Below are 18233 nucleotides of genomic sequence, written 5' to 3'. Positions count from 1 at the left end.
TCATAAGATTCGCATTTTGAATCTGCAACTGATCAGGACGACGAGAACAACATCCGTGACTACCGAGTCCGGAACACTGCAGCCTCTCCTACTGGGCTTTATGGCTACTAACGCGTGGTGTTGCTTCACACATGTCATCATATGCCAGTTGCTCAGATTGGAGCTCATGATGTTGATCACAGGATTGTCTGGTCCAAACTCGATTATTTACAGACCGCCAGCATATAGTTGGAATAGTGCTGAGGTGTTAAACAACAAACCAACCAAGCATCAGATAAATCCTCTTTGGGCATAACATATGTGCATTTATGTGTGAGTATCAGAAATCAGAAACTCAGTACCAGAAAGAAGATTCCTTAAGGCTTTGATAACCAAAGTTCCCATTCCAGCTTACGGTTGTCCAGACAAACCTCCACCTATCGACAACGCCTCTGTCAACGGTACAGGTAGGGCTGTTGGAAGTGTCTGGAAGTACAGGTGCCATCATGGTTATATGGGTTCTGAAACTATTACTGCTGAAACAACATGCCTCAAGGACTTCAGCTGGAGTCACAGCGGTCTCAAATGCATAGGTAAGAATAAGGGTAAGTAACAAAGCTGATTATATTAGCTATAGGTGTATGTTCCCTTACATTTGATTTGATATCATTTACTGCTATACTTATCAAGTATCCGAAAGTTACATGCACATAAACATGTTCGTACTTTGTCCACCAGTTGTCTAAGACATGTACTGAACAGCAAACGAAACGCTGGCTTTTTTTTAAATAGAGGACAACCAAAATTATGTCTAATCATTAATTCTATAGAAAATACCACCAGTTTAACAGCTGAAAGTTGCTGTTGACATTGAATTGCAATAAGTTCAAATTGATCACAGTCCGTCAAATGGAGATACCCTTGAACGCGAAAAGTGACAGTCTCTTTAGTAGTGCGTATAGCCACCTTGAGCTTGAGCACAGGCTTGCAACGTCGCCTCATTGAGTTCACTAGTGTCTGAAAGAATGCCTGAGGCAAGTGGTTCCACTCAAACACCAATCTCTGTTCCAACTGTGCAAGTGTGAGTGGCTGCATACCTGCAGCAATGCTCCGTCCAATTTCGTCCCAGAATGTTCAATGGGAGCCATATCCGGGGAAAGAGACGGCCATGGAAGTATGTTAATGTTGTTCTGAGCCAGATAATCCATCGACACCCTTGTTGTGTGAGGGCTGTAAACGTCGCTGGCGTTGTTGACGTGTCAAAATTGGCCCCACATATGGCCGTCGGCAGGGGATTCCAGCAGCCCGAAGACGACGCCTAATCGTATCGCTGGACACTGCTCCCCTTGAGCCATGAACTAAGGCTGCTGTTACTGTTGCTGCTTCAGTTCGGTTCCTTAGATGAGGGACCCGGATGAACCGATCTTACGCATGAGTTGTCACTCGTGGCCGTCCGGTACGGGAACGATCAGCAGCAACCCCGGTTTGTTGATGACGTTGAGCAAGTCGTGTAATGGTGGTTAGATGACAGACCATACCTCAGAGTGAAATGCATGCTTACCATCCAGAACCGTCGATGCACATGCGAAAATTATGGGTGTGCTGCTCTGTGGATGTGTTTGTGCGGATGTTTCGTATGGACGTCGCTGACTTGGTTGACACATGTCACCATATCCCCTCTGCGTACATCGATGCTCATGCTGTTTATCCCTGGTCTGGTTCAGACTCGATTATTTACAGACCGCCCCCATATATCTGGAATTTTGCTTAGTGCCGACCAAGCCGACAGATTGTAACAGATATTGGTCAACATCTGAATTACATTTCAGGACCTTGGCTGCTTAAGATCACCCCTGAAACACGCATGCGCAGGGAATACATCGAGCTGACACAGACAGAACTGAAGAAGGTGTTTGTGGACAAAACACTAATATTTAAAGTCAAAACATGCCATGATGCTAATGTACATTTTGGAGAATATGAGTATTCTGACAGGTCTCCGGATAAAATATGTATTGGAGGTGGTAGAAACACTTACTGGAAGATACAAGGGTGTCGTGTCAAATATGAAAGGAACATTGTATCCTGCATTAAGTTTAGAGCATTCTGGATCAGGTTCTACAAAAACAAAATTGCTATGGGAAAGGGGTTAACGGTAGGAGAGAGACAGGTCATTTCCTGTGAAGTGTTTGACATGAATTTGATCCATTTGAGACTTTCTACCTACCTTAGAAATAAGGGGATATGGATGTTGCTAAAACACGGGGGTTAGATGCAGAATTATGCTAAGTTTCATATACTATCTTCATCTTTGTACTCCTTTGTCTTCACACATTACCTTATCAAACACTGCCTTCGCTAGATGAACTAATTTGGCTTCAAGCTCTACCTTCGCTAGATAAAATGCTTTGATTTCAAGCTCTACATTCGCCAAATGAACTATTTTAACTTCAAGCACTACATTCGCCAAATGAACTATTTTGACTTTAACCTCTTCCTTCGCTATATGAACTACTTAGGCTTCAAGCTCTACCTTGGCTATATATACATTATCCCTACCGCAGCTGCATGCATGTCCGTGGCTTCAAGCACTACCCAAGCTACCAGCACTAATTTTTCTTCAAGAACTTCATCCTTTGCCTCCCTTACACAAAGTGCACTGGATTTTGCGACTGCCATATGCTGTATATTAACAACCAATATGTAATAAATAGTTATAACCCGAATTTGCTGTTGTTACTAAAGTAGCATTCGTTAAATACCCTGATTTCACAAATCAACTATTTGATGAAAGCAGAGTTATGTGAACGATTACGATATAACGTAAGTATTCGTCTATGAAAGAATATCTAATAATGATGACACCAGGTGTTCACGAGATGGTGCCTTACAGGATTAGACCATCACATAAACAGCAAGTCAAATGTTCACTTGAAAAGTGTGAATGAGTGCGTTTTACGCCGCAGATGCCTGCTCCCTTTCATTCTGTACAGATATACGGCACTTGTTATTCCCCGACGGGAGTCACATGATCATATGTCGGTTTTGTTTGTTTGATTGTTTTGTTTAACGCCTGCTCAGCTAAATATTAGTTTTATGCCCACGAAGACGTGAGTGAGTGTGTATGGTTTTACGCCGCTTTTAGCAATGTTCCAACAATATCACGGTGGGGGAACACAAGAAATACGCTTCACACATTGTACCCCTGTGGTGAGTCGAAGCCGGTAATTGGCGTGATGAGCGAACGCTTTAACCACTAGGCTACCCTACAAACCCTATGAGGAAGAGAGTTTAATGGATGTCAACTTCTTTGTCATGAAGAATACAAAGTTTCCAAGTGTTCTTCATTATACAAAGGTTCATATCCACGAAACTCTCTTCCTTATATCACTTGTAAGTGCCATTCAAAGACCTATAGGCCCGTGACCTGTGAAGTAAAGGGAGCAACTGACTTCTATTTCTACATTTGTTAACATATAAATGGAATGTGAACTATTAAAAAAATCTCCGAAGTCTCGCAAGGGAACTGCGTAAAAGCAGACGTCAAGGACTGTATTGCTTTCAAGTCAAAAGTGACTACAACATGTCTCGGGGGATCGAGTTGGCAGACTTCCCTGTTGGCAGGTTTCAAATTCAGGAACATCCGTTCTTTTTTTCTTTTTCTGTTTGGTAAACTTGTATTGTCATTTAAGAATTTCTATCATTGATTGTGGACAAATAGGAGCCACATCAATGCATACTAAATTCAATTAACGTGAAATATAAAGCAATCTATATGAATCGTATCAGTTAAAAACAATAATAATGTTAAGCCTTGATACCATTAATCATTAAAGCAAATGAACACTGAATATACCAACGGAAAGCCACAACATACATCCCAAAGTGACACTGGTTAAATACACTAAAAATGAAATGTATGAAAAAAACCCGATTAAAACCACGAATATAACACATTAAATGAATCCAAAGGTGCTATTAGCACTTCATCAAGGCTTAAATGTAGATCAGTAACTGTTCTATGCCTGTCGTGTTTGTGCTCCAAAGTCCTGCTGGAATTAAAAGTGAAGATTAATGCAAAGAGCAAAGCAGTTTAGGAAATATGCGTTTCTTTGAAACTGTGTGAAAATGCAGATTGACAGTTCCAAGCCACATCGAATAGGCAGGGCAATGATGTGTCTTATAGATTAATGTTGCTACCTGTGGTGTTATTTTGGACAACTGATCTAAATGTACACATGCGTTTGTAAGCATTCACGGAAACGTATCACTTGGGTGGTTAAACGCCGCTTTTAGCAATATTCCAGCAATATCATGGCGGGGACACAGGAAATGGGCTTCACATTGTACCCATGTGGGGAATCGAACCCAGTCTTCAACGTGAGGAGCGAACGCTAGCGAACGCTACCCCATCGCCCCTTTATGCCCTTTAGACTGATGTTATATTATTATTTGTTGCTAAAAGCTAGAATAGAGTTCAAGCTTCTGTATCACATATCGCCTCCCATAACACCAGCCCTGACTATCTATCTGAACTCTTTCCAGAACTCCAGGGGATCTGTGACCAAAATTATATTATTTGGCTATTTCCTTCTCCAGCACCGCCCCTATCCTCTGGAACTCACTTCCATCAGAGTTGATCTCAGGGAGAAATTCAAATCAAGACTAAAGACCCATGTTCTCCATCATAGTGACATTTAACTCCACTCAACAGACAGCTTTATACTTCCTTGTGATCCAGGCATATCTGTTGATTGCTTGCGATACTCATACCATTTAACCATTGGATTTATTATTTATTTACATTATCTTTCATTTCCGATGCTGTGACTACCATTTAACCATTGGTCAACTACATTCTGTGACTAAACTACATTCTAAAAGTTGTAAATTGTCTCGGCTTGGCCTCGTCTATGTCTTGTGGGGTTTTGTCGCTTATATATATATATAAACCCGACTGTTTGTTTGTTTGTTGTCCCATCACTTTGCAGTGATATTGTGACGCGGACATTTTAGTCAATTTGCTATATTTACAAAATGTGATTGAAACAGTGAAAAATACACCATGTGAAAAATACACTCTCTCTCCCCTTCTCTCTCTTACACATCTCCCCTCTCTCTCCCCTCTCTCTCTGGCACATCTCCTTCCCCTCTCTCTCTTGCACATCTCCCTCCCTCTCTCTCTCTCTCTCTCTCTCTTGCACATCTCCCTCCTCCCTCTCTCTCCCCCTCTCTCTCTTGTCTCCTCCTCCTCTCTCTCCTCTCTCTTGCACATCTCCCTCCTCTCTCTCTCCTCTTTCTCTTGTCTCCTCCTCCTCTCTCCTCTCCTCTCTTGCACATCTCCCTCCTCTCTCTCCCCTCTCTCTTGCATCTCCCTCCTCTCTCTCTTGCACATCTCCCTCTCTCTCCTTCTCTCTCTTGTCTCTCTTTCTCTCTCTTCTCTCTTGCCTCTCCTCCCTCTCTCTCTTGCATCTCCTCCTCTCTCTCTCTCTCTTGCACATCTCCTCCTCCTCTCTCCTCCTCCTCTCTCTTGCATCTCCCTCCTCCTCTCTCCCTCTCTCTTGCATCTCCTCCTCCTCTCTCTCCTCTCTCTCTTTGTACATCTCTCCCCTCCTCTCTCCCTCTCTTGCATCCTCCTCCCTCTCTCTTGCATCTCCCTCCCTCTCTCTCTCCTCCTCTCTCTCTCTCTCCCTCCTCCTCTCTCTCTCTCTCTCTCTTGCACATCTCTCTCCTCCTCTCCTCTCTCTTGCACATCCCCTCCTCCTCTCTCCCCTCTCTCTTCCACATCTCCCTCCTCCCCTCTCTGCACATCTCCCTCCTCCTCTCTCTCTCCCTCTCTCTCTTGCATCTCCCTCTCCCTCTCTCTTGCATCTCTCTCTCTCTTGCATCTCTCCTCCCTCCTCTCTCCCCTCTCTCTTGCACATCTCCTCCTCTCTCTTGCACTCCTCCCTCCTCCTCTCTCTCCTCTCTCTTGCATATCTCTCTCCTCCTCTCTCTCCTCCTCCTCTCTCTTGCACATCTCCCTCTCTCTCCTCCTCTCTCTCTCCCCTCGTACCACCTCTCTCTCTCCCTCTCTCTCTCTCCACCCTCCTCCCTCCTCCCATCCTCTCACTCTCTCCTCCTCCTCTCCTCTCCTCCCTCTCCTCTCCCTCCTCCTCCTCTTTCCACCCTCTCCCTCCTCCCTCCTCCTTCCTCCTCTCTCTCTCTTCTTGCCTCCTCCTCTCTCCCCCGCTCTCTTGCACATCTCTCTCCCTATTCTCTCCCTCCCTCCCTCCTCTCTCCTCCCCCTCTTCTCTTGCCTCTCTCTCCCACCTTTCCCTCCTCTTTCTCCTCTCTCCCTCCTCCCTTCCACCTCCCTCCCTCTTCCCCATCCTAACACATCCCTTTCCCCTCCCTCTCTCTCCCTCGCTTCCCTCCCTCCCTCCCCTCTTATCCTTAGGCTATGTAAGTCATATAAATGGGACTTTAATTATAGTTGTACTTTATCTGTAATAGAATACCCAACACCTCAAATCCGAGCAAACTGAATTTATTCAATAATTCGGGCACACAGTATTAATGTAGTAGAGCACACTTATGACGTGACATGACAGTGTTTAATACAACATGTATAACAGCACAGAGCAAACACATTTGTTTCACGAACACCTGGTGTCATTTCTGATTTTCAGTCATCCATTCATGTCAGTTTAACAGCTATTCCCCTTTACACCCAATGTTTCCCAGGATAGCCACGACTGTGTATCTGCAATGGCGTGTTATATTAGATAAGTAGCAACATTTCTCATCATACAAAGATTTATAGCTTTCGGAAAATGATAAAGCAGATGCTTAGCTTCTGTGGAAGATAGTTTTATGCAAATGGTTTTATATATTTTTAACATTCATAAAACATCCTGCAAAAAGCAGAAAATACATGAAATCCATCTGTTAGGCTTCTAAGGTTCCGGTTAAAGAAATGATTTGAGTATATCCAAAGCTTTAGACATTTTGAATTGTGAACGTCTGTTGGTCAGATTTGTAACGGTACATTCAAAGCCTAAAGGTATGTTAAACATTGGCACATTTCGTGACACAACACATGTCGTACACATGAAACCCAATTAAACTATTTTAGCGGTATTTACAAAATGACTCAGCCGTGCGTTAAATTAATGAAACATGTGGGGAATCGAATCCGGGCCTTCGGCGTGAGGCGCGAACGCTTTAACCACTAGGCTACCCCACCGCCCCCTGTAACTGATGGGAACTGCGCACGTGTGATACTGATGTATTGGCCATAACTGGTACGCGGCGATAACCTCTTTCTCGATAACATTTATAAAAACATTTATCAGCATATATATATCAAGCTATGTTACTGAGACAGTCTTCATTATAACATACTTTCTCACTCTGTAATTCTCAAAGTGTAACCTGGGCCTATGGTCTATAATTACTTACTTTTCTGAAATAAACCACCAAATAAACCACCAACTGTTCGCTAGCCAGTACGTTTTCATCTAACAATATTAACATTGAAAAAGGCTAAAATCTGAAAGCTTCAAATATTCAAAAAAAATCGACGCAAGTAGAAATGTGATACAAATATTCATGAAGCAAATAAAAGCATTTATGATCAAAGACAGAACCTGAGATATCAACTACACAGCAAAGATCCTGTAAACAGATCGCCTAGCAACAGAATAATCCATCCTCCACATTACCTGGAACATAGTTTACCCAGTTTCAGGAACGTTAACAACCTACTGATGTAACCGGTGATAATTCAATGTGTGACAAATACCCAAACTTGTAACTAACGTATTGATACAATTCATGATCTCTTACCAACTGTTACAAAAGATGAACCTGGAACCGTTTAAACCAAGCATTGGTCCGGGTGAAGATCGGCACCTTCAGAAATGCTTAATATATTTAAAACTTGGCTAGCATCTTAGCCACTGCTATTATCTTATCACAGATTTGATTGAGTTAATTTCAAAATTTCATGAACATAGGTAGGCGCGTAGCAGGCCAATATTTTCGTGTAAGCCCGATAGGTTGCAAAGCTTTATATTTAGATAGTATTGAAGGCTTGCCTAACCTTTTAGCAACAACCGTGTGTAAGCCCGGGCTTTTTTTATAATGGTAGCTACGCTCCTTACAGGAAAGCGTATTCCTATTTGCAGATCAGGAAATGCTCCCGAACAACCTGTAAAGATCTGAGTTAGAATTGGTCTTCAGGAACCCATGCTTGTCGTTAGAGGCGACTAACGGGATCGGTTGACCGTTAAACACATATCATCGCTTCCCAGCTGCGTAGATCTCTGTTCACGGTGTCATCATTTGAATGTCTGGTCCAGACGGGATTATTTACAGACTATATTGCTGGAGTATGGATGTTAGGCGGGGTGTAGATAAAGCGAATATTTCTTTGCTTTCGATCTCACACAAGCCAAATACGGACACAAGAGCTAACGTACTTCCCTAATCTCGAGTTTCATCCAGTTCGACAAGTGAACAAATACGTCGAAATATCCGAAGTACGACACAGCTGTAAAGTGACGACTGGACAATGACTAGGAAAGGGCAAAGCTTTACTCTCGAGACAGCTGCAAGTTCAACATGCCAAATTCCCACACAATGGTGTTTTGTAGAGGGTAATGTCCGAGTAACTCTCCATTCCTTAAAAATAATGGAGCCGAGGCACATTGTTTTAAGGAATGCAGAGTTACGAGGATATTACCCTGCTTAAATTACATTCAAAGAACTGGGGATATTTCTGTTATCAAAATTAAATGTCAAAATGACAAAATGAAGGCTTTAATTTGAAACTGGTACACATCGCTCCATTCCCGAAAAGAAATGGAATGAGCAAACAATGGAATGACGTCACAAATGTAATGTAAGACTGTAGAAAGGGTGAATGTTAAAGAACCATTGCACAGTTTCTTATCATATCTTGTTATCTAAAAGGAAATTTGGGCTCCATCCTAAAAGGCTGGAGAAACAAGTAAGAGACTCATGATTTAAGTAAAACACACATACACTTGCCGCTTCAAAACGATATAAAAACACTCATCAACAATAAGAAAAATGTTTATAAGGAAATTACGTGAGATGTAAATTAATAAAGGTACTTGAATAAATTAAATGTGGTTTATCTGGGCAAAATTATCACATGTTTTGATTGTCAAGGAAACGGATACAGATTGGTTCGAATGACTGACGGCTGTATGATATTCGGGAAGCGCAGTCAGCAATCAGAACCTACAAGGTCACAAACAAGACATAAACATTGTGCGTCTTTGTGTCAAACTCCTCTCAAAATATATGCGGGCGATTTGTGAAGGAAATTTGTGAAGGAAAGCCATTTATTTTCTATGCATTATTTCCATTTTTGTATTTTAATTTTTTTCAAACAAACACCCCTTAAGCAGTGGAACCTGAAAGTGGTAACATTTTAAATTAAGATTTCATAGATTTAAAGGGTATTTCAGTGGGATCAGTATTAAATGTTTTAAAGGAGATATATAGATTCACAACTTCATGAAATATGTTATAAGCGTCAAAATAGTGATACATTCACAAACTCAAAATGGTCATGTGCTTTCATTTCAACGGGTTAGCATATTGTAATCCCAGCTTTGGGCGAAGTCGGGCTGTGACGTCATAGATGCGAGACGACGGCCATGCTTTGTTTACAGTGCTTATTTACTGAGTCCAAAAAGAAACTTCACAAAATGTAATTTGAAAAATAATGAATAATTTTTCTCTGATTATACATCTATGTATCCGAAATGGGATCCCTATCATTCGACTCTAGAAACACGTTAGCAAAACCCACTCAAACCTATCAAGTCGTCGTGCAAATGACGTTAGTGCCAAATCAGGTTTTGCACGTGCAGTCGATCACGTGATCTTCGCATCGAAGTTTTCTTCATAAGCACGTGTTTCCATTGGCCTCAAGAATTGAAAAGACACTTTTAAACCACAGTTCTAACGGTACTTGAAATGCCACGATTGTCAAATGTGCAACGTGAACGTGCCGTTGGCATGTTACAAGCGGGAAGAACAGTTATTGACGTCGCAAGAGCAATGGGATGCAGCCGTCGTACTGTGTATGACTTGCGAGGTCGTTTACAACAAACTGGCACCATTTCTGATCGCCCAAGGTCGGGTCGTCCACGTGTGACGTCACGAGCAGAAGACCGTCAAATCGTCCTACGTCACCTCCGATGGACCCAGAGAGACTGGAATCGAGTCGTCTTTAGCGATGAATCCAGTTTTACTCTCAGATTCGAGGACGGCAGGCATAGAGTCTGGAGACGACGTCGTGAACGGTATGCCCAATGTTGTGTACAGGAAGTCGACAGATTCGGGGGCGGAAGTTGCATGGTGTGGGGTGCTTTCTGTGGGAACAACCCTACCCTACTTCTGGTCATCCGTGGAAACCTCACAGCTGCTGCTTACCGCGACCAGGTGCTCACCCCTGAACTCGTTCCTTTCATGGCAGCTCATGGCCCAGGTCTACAGTTCCAGCATGATAATGCTCGGCCGCATACCGCGATGTTGACACGAAATTTCCTTCAAAACGCTGGAATCAACGTCATGGACTGGCCATCGAGGTCCCCTGACCTTAATCCAATAGAGCACGTTTGGGATGCACTTGGGAGAAGGCTTCGTGGTCTTAGGAACCAACCTCAGAATTTGCAGGAACTTGGCGCTGCCTTGCAAGAGCAATGGCGCAGAATCCCCAACCACGTGTTCACAAGCATCAGGCAGTCGATGAGGAGACAGTGTTTGGCAGTGGTGAATGCGCGGGGCGGCCATACACGATATTGAACTGAGAAATTTCGCATTTTTATTCTTGTGACTTGACATTCTGTATACCCATGTTTTGGAACGGCGGTGTAGCCTAATGGAACTGATTATGGCACTGTCAGTGTATCGAGTACATCACACAGATCTCAGCAATGAAATAATAACAATTTAACCATCTGACCATCTCTTGTTCTTTTATAGTGACCTGAAGAAAGAATGTGAAGTTTCTTTTTTGACTCAGTAGGCGCATCCAGAGGTGGTGCAGAGGTGCGCACCCCCCACCCCTTTGTGCTGAAAGTTTGTTAAATGACCATTGAAACTCGGGTGAAAATGAAGTGTGCACCCCTCCTTTTCTCAATAGTGTGCATCCCCCACCCTACCCCACCCTTTCTCAAAAAAAAATGTATCCGCCCTTGTTATATGAAATTGTTTGATCGGCATTCTAGTAGTTGCTAACAAAATACTTTCTTTACGAACCCTTTATGTGAATAAAATCTGCATGCGCATCTACAAGTGTGTGTGTGTGTGTCAAATTGTTCGATCGGCATTCTAGTAGTTGCTAACAAAATACTTTCTTTACCGACCCGTAATGTGAATAAAATCTGCATGCGCATCTACAAGTGTGTGTGTGCGTGCGTGCGTGCGTGTGTGTGCGTGCGTGCGTGCGTGCGTGCGTGCGCGTGTGTGTGCGTGCTGTTTCAAACAAGACATTCCAACGTTTTGTAACATTTATATGCACGGACAATGTCACAGATCAACATTATTTGATCTTATCCCAATAATACTGCACAGCGAGAATTTACAATTTAATCTTATTTGCAGGTGCATTAAATAATATCTTGTTTCTATTCAAGGACCGGAAATCGAAGGATTGTGTTTAGAATTGGTTTGTGTTAGCATGGTTTTCTCCCAGTGACAGTAAACCTGTATGTATCACCAGGCACATCTTCGTTGGTAGTGATTAACACCTTGAAATGACACACGTTTATGGTTTGGGACTGAAAACCACGTGACTGCTTGCAAAAAGCAGACTGTGTCTTGCATTTCAAAAGATCTGCACGTAGATGTTGCATTCAGGCACAAGCGGGCACAGTCTGCGGGCGTGGTGTAAGACTTGTAGACAGCGTACCCTTTGATGACTTTGTCCACGTAGAGGATGAAGCCCGAACCAAATGATGAACATTCTGTAACAACGTGAGAGTGAATGAGTTTAGTTTTACGCCGCACTCAGCAATATTCGAGCTATATGGCGGCGGGCTGTAAATAATCCAGTCTGGACCAGACAATCCAGGGATCAACTGCATGAACATCGATCTACGCAATTGGGAACCGATGACATGTGTCAACCAAGTCAGCGAGCCTGACCACCCGATCCCGTTAGTCGCCTCTTACGACAAGCATGGGTTACTGAAGATCAATTCTAACCCGGAATTTCACGTGTCGTAAGAAAGTGAGAAAAGAGTTTAATAGGACAGTGTATATTGGTATTGTGTTGTCTTTGACACCTTTGACCTATGTTAGAACATATGTCCATTCATTCACAGTCGATACCAAATGTACCCGTGAAGGTCCGGCTTAGAAAATTGATCTTTTTCTGAGTGTTTCCAGTGCTTGTCAGGTGACGAATCACGAGATCACATTCGGGCCCGGTCCTTTTTTATACGATTTTGGGAGCGCACCCGCTAAGACTCTCAATTGGTGTCTTGGAGAAGTTGCTTAGGTCCCAATGCGGTCTTCTAAAAGGTCCTCATCGTCGTACTTGAGTCGTAAGAAACTCGCATGGAGTCGCAACGATCGCAACTGGTCGCAAAAATGATCTTACTACTCGTACTCAAGTCGCAAGTCAGTCGCAGATGTTGTCACTGTAGTCTCGACCAGGGCCCCGTTCCTCAAAGCGATCGTAGCGCTACGACTGTCGTAAGCCTATGTTAAAGTATGGGAGTTAAAATCATCTTAGCGGTACAATCGCTTTGAGGAACGGGGCCCTGGTCGGCTCTGTTCGGCAGAAGCTCGCCAGAAAGTCACACCAGGGGCCATGACCGCATTGCGACCGATAGCACCAGTCTCAATCATGTCGCCATAAAAATGAAAATTCTAAGGTTTTGGTCTTAGTCAGGACTCAATCCCCGTTTGGTATAACTGACTGACTGAGATTGGTTTTACGCCGCTTTAAGCAATATTCCAGCAACATCACGGCGGGGGACACCATAAATGGGCTTCACACATTACATTCATGTGAGGAATAGAGCCTGAGTTTTCCGCGTGACGAGCGAACGCTTTAACCACTAGGCTATAACCTATGCAAGCTAGCATTTGAGAATGTAATTAAGTAAAATTGCTAAAGCTCTTGAATATTTACGGTAACCCAAATGTTTAATGCAAAAATCTTGAATTGATGTTTACCTGTCAGCTTTCTGCAGGTAACGCTGGTCTCGTCCATGTCGTATCCGATGGAACATATGCAGACACCACCAGAGCACGTCCGTCCAGGAGGAACAGCACAGTCGATATCCGTTACACATGTACCGTTATCTGCAAAACACAGAGGTACATTACTCACACAGAATGCACTCCAGAAATGGTTTTTTTTGTTCTGCGAACTGAAATCTTCCATTTAATTTTCACATTTTAAGAGTACAATCTGTAATTATTCTAAGATCCTATTGGCAGCGTGCAAAAGCTGTTGTAACGAACAACATTCGTTTAGCATTGAATCATATGTTACAACTGAAAACATAATTACCGCCTTGGTGATATATTATTGCTGCTTCCGCCACACTACTGAACAATACTCTTACACATACATACATGGAGCAGTTGTCGTTGTGGCAGCCGAAGTTGCTGTTGGAGCTGATGTAGTCGGTTCAGCAGATGTTGTAGTCCCATTTGAAGTTGTTGAAGTTGACATGGGACTTGTCGTCATGGTCACTTCAAGTGTAGTTGGAGGTGCGGCGGATGTGGTTACCGCAGTCGCTGTGAATGTTGGAATCGGAGCTGTTGTCGTGGAAGTAGTCACTTCAAGTGTAGTTGGAGGTGCGGCAGATGTGGTTGCCGCAGTCGCTTTGAATGTTGAAGTCGGAGCTGTTGTCGTGGAAGTAGTCAGTTCAATTGTTGTTGGAGGTGCGGCAGATGTAGTTGCCGCAGTGACTGTTGTTGTTGCAGTCTTTGATGGCATTGTCTCGTCAGTAGTTTGTGGTATGAACGCACCAATACGTACACATACATGGGCTTTAGCTGTGTTGACGGGGATGCAAATGTGATTGGTACTGCATGGCTGACTTGAACATGAGTGAGCCTACAAATAACCGAATGTACAAATGTCAGCTGTGTGTGCATGGGGGATCAAAGTCTGATGCCGTGGAAGAACACGGAAGATACGCTTTTGTCGTTTAGAAATATATAGAGCAAATGAAACCTAAAGGACTAACCATCTATCTATACTGAAATCAGAGTCTACCGTCCCTTGTAAATCTTCGTCCTTCATCCTAGGAATATGTTTCTTAACAACACTAATATTACATTAAAGGATGAGCCTGAGTGATCTTTGACCTCAAAACATAAGACAAATGGTGCGGGGTCCATTACAGTAGGACACATTCTTTTCTGGTATTACAATACTATTTTGTGGCATTTGGTGATTGAGTTGCTAAACAAATATTTGGACAATCTGCATTTTTTCTAATAATATTAATAATAATAAGGTTGCTTATATAGCACTAAATTCCATACACACGTAGGCTCGGAGCGCGACAGGGAAGGTGGAAAGTACATGTCAGTGGAACACAAAGTGCTAGTTGAATACGAACGTCTTGAGCTGACGTTTGGTCACTGATGGTAACGTCTTTAACTCAGTTGGAAGAGCGTTCCAGAGCTGAGCCAATACGTTAGAGAATGATCGACATCCGAATTTTTTTAAAAGCATAGTTCCCATATATTACTGAGCTGAATAATATGTCATTATATGTGGTACTACAGTATGAAATGACAATGATACTGAACGGCCCATGGAGTTGGCGCACACGTCTTTCTATCATATCTCAGACATGTGGGAAAAGGCAGTATCTATGGAGTATTTACGGTATATCTAGCAAGTATCTATGGAGCATCTACGGTACAACAAGAAATTATTGAGAATTTAAAGGTTGTAAAAAAAGCAATTTTCACTCATTACTCACGTATTAAATGTGAATATTGGCAGAACATAACTCCAGATTCAAAGACAGGTGAACAGTTAGTATTTTGTCAAGTCACCATGGGCAGCAATGCAGGCTTCAATGCAGTGGGGCATACTACTGATCAAAGAAGTTAGAAAGTCGTGGCCCATGTTGTCCCAATATCGAACCACCTCTTCTTTCATTTCAGCAATATGTGTCAGATTTTTCTTATTAAAACTTTCCTTCATAAGTCCCCAAACATTTTCTATTGGATTTAGGTCAGGGATATAGCTTGGCCAATCTAATAATGTCATATTTTGGGTCCTAAACCAGGCCTGTGGATGCTTTGAACGATGTTTTGGGCCGTTGTCCTGCTGGAAAATCAAAAACATTTCATAGAACACGTGAGCAGATGGAAGTAAATGTCCCTCGAGAATATCTGTGCACCCCTCACTGTTCATATCCCCTTCAAATACACAGGGGGGCGTTGACCCTAACACAGAAATGCCACCCCACACGTTATATTTCGAACTGTGCTTTGGGCGCTGATACGAAGGTTTTTCAGTTTGTTTGGTCCAGAATTTCAGTGTATTAGGAAACAGCCACACAGAACTTTCATCTGAGAAAATCACATTGTCCCAGGTAAAATTTCTATGCTGTAAGCACCAGTTTAAACCTTCGCTCCTTTTGTTCAGGTTTCACGATCGGTGATGGAATTCCTCGACTTTTCTGCCAACCCATTGCATGCAGCTCAGTTCTAATTGTCTCCTTACAGTCAACCACAGTTCCTCTATCAATCATATCCAGCCTTAAGTTTTCTAAACTACTTCGTTTGTTTTTAGAAACAAGAATACCAAGCCGCCTTCTTATCACCGACAGTCAATTTTCTGGGCCTACCTGCGCCTCCCTGGTGCTCAATGCCATATCCATTTGCAATATTTTTCAAAACACGATAAACAGTGGACAAAGGGATGCCTGTTCTACTTGAAATCACTTTAGCTGATCTGATGTCCTTCTTATAATACTCTAAAATCAACTTCCTCTTCTCTAAATCATCCATACTGAGGATCACTGAAAATGTCGTCTGCTAGCAAGTAAACAAAGGGAGATAACTCTTCACAAACTAATGAAAAGATTAACGGAGTTGTCTCTCTTGAATGCAACCAAGCACTTGATAGGTGGTCAAGGTTGTTTATACTAGAAATCCAATTAAACATATTCCCAAAATTCTCAATAATTTCTGGTCATGCTATTTCTAGCAAGTATCTATGGAGTATCTACGGTCTATCTAGCAAGTATCTATGGAGTATCTACGGTCTATCTAGCAAGTATCTACGGTATATCTAGCAAGTATCTATGGAGTATCTACGGTCTATCTAGCAAGTATCTATGGAGTATCTACGGTCTATCTACGAGTATCCATGGAGCATCTACGGTATATCTAGCAGGTATCTATGGAGTATCTACGGTCTATCTAGCAAGTATCTACGGTCTATCTAGCAAGTATCTACGGTCTATCTAGCAAGTATCTACGGAGTATCTACGGTCTATCTAGAAAGTATCTATGGAGTATCTAGCAAGTATCTAGCAAGTATCTACGGTCTATCTAGCAAGTATCTATGGAGTATCTACGGTCTATCTAGCAAGTATCTACGGTCTATATCTACGGTCTATCTAGCAAGTGTCTATGGATTATCTAGCAAGTATCTACGGTCTATCTGGCAAGTATCTACGGTCTATCTGGCAAGTATCTACGGTCTATATAGCAAGTATCTATGGATTATCTACGGTCTATCTAGCAAGTATTTACGGAGTATCTAGGGTCTATCTAGCAAGTATCTAGGGTCTATCTAGCAAGTATCTACGGTCTATCTAGCAAGTATCTACGGACTATCTAGCAAGTCTATCTAGCAAGTATCTACGGTCTATCTAGCAAGTATCTACGGAGTATCTACAGTCTATCTAGCAAGTATCTATGGAGTATCTACGGTCTATCTAAATGCTTTGCATATATCATGATGGAATGTACTGTGGAGCATTTCGAGTCGGGGGTCATCTCAAAAACATTTTTTAAATCTTTAATCCTCGCAAAGACACGAGGGCCTGTGCTGTATGGCGGCGGTCTGTAAATAATCGAGTCTGGACCAGACAATCCAGTTATCAACAGCATAAGCATCGATCTGCGCAATTGGAACCGATGACATCTGTCAACCAAACCAGTGAGATTGACCACCCGATCCCCATAGTCGATTCTTACGACAAGCATTGGTTACTGAAGATCAATTCTAACCCGGACCTTCACGGGTCAGATAGGGATCTTTAAGCTGAACTAAATAGTCGGAATGGACTTTAACGATTCCTTACGATTATGGAGCATGTGTGTCACCTATCTGATGGTGAAACTATGGAAGATTAGGTTAAATAAAACGTGTCTTTAGATCATTCCTGATCATGGCATTCTGCAAGTGGGAACACTGATGGTAGGTGCACATTAATTCAAAGACATGGTCAGTTTCTTTGGTACACCCGGCTCATTTGATTTTGAGCTACGTTGTCACCATTCAGTTACCAGTTACAAAACTATAGGGCACAATCAGTTTAAAATTGAATCTTCTCGATATTACCTACGATAAACAAGGATCATATGAAGAGTCTCCTCTTTTTGAAAGCTCTGAACAACATCATCACCATTTGGTTGCCAATGCATACCAGATAAAATGTTGTTGTTTTTCATGGGAAAGAAGTTCCAAGCCACTAAATTCAAGTCATTACACCCTCACGTCAAGAAACTGCTTGACTAAAATATAAAAGCTCAAATTAAGACGTGTCGTTTTGTCACACGTGCAGCATAATGAGTGATAAGTATGACAACGGTCACTCGTTAGGCTGAAGACCCGGGTTCGATTCCCCACAAGGGTACAATGTATGAAGGCCATTTCTGATGTCCTACGCCGTGATTGCTAAAAGCGGAGTGAAATTAAACTCGATCAATCGATCTTCCCCTGTTTCCTCAATTTTATAGTTTGTTTGTTTGTTTTGTTTTGTGGAGAGGCTTAGAAATAGATGTAATGGTAAACAGGTGGAATGGTTGTTTTCTTCTCCGATCGTTTAATTCCCCGAATGTTTTGTGGATAGACTGGATATGGTCTGAAATTTGTATTGACTGCTCCTGAGAACGTGGCTTGTTTTGAAACACGTACATAAGAAATATCATTAAGATTCTCGTAGCTTAATCCATAACAAAGACGTTTCTTATCTAATCGATAACAAGAGCCAATTAACAATGTAAATATT

General features: G+C 42.4%; 1 protein-coding gene across 1 annotated transcript; it reads right to left on the bottom strand.

The window, feature by feature from the left end:
* Positions 1-11718: 11718 nt before the first annotated feature.
* LOC124266332 (integumentary mucin C.1-like) lies at positions 11719-14049 on the bottom strand. The gene is made up of 3 exons (XM_046701135.1): positions 13594-14049; positions 13189-13317; positions 11719-11969 (listed from the first exon to the last, which is right to left on the bottom strand). Exons 1-3 carry the CDS (start codon positions 13958-13960, stop codon positions 11719-11721), a joined length of 747 nt encoding a protein of 248 aa, XP_046557091.1. The 5' UTR covers positions 13961-14049.
* Positions 14050-18233: the final 4184 nt, after the last annotated feature.

This window comes from Haliotis rubra, unplaced genomic scaffold, assembly GCF_003918875.1.
Source record: "Haliotis rubra isolate DU_JTF1 unplaced genomic scaffold, ASM391887v1 Scf1249, whole genome shotgun sequence".
Taxonomy (NCBI): domain Eukaryota; kingdom Metazoa; phylum Mollusca; class Gastropoda; order Lepetellida; family Haliotidae; genus Haliotis; species Haliotis rubra.
The sequence above is the reverse complement of the archived record's forward strand: the minus strand, read 5'-3'. Positions and strand labels throughout refer to the sequence as shown.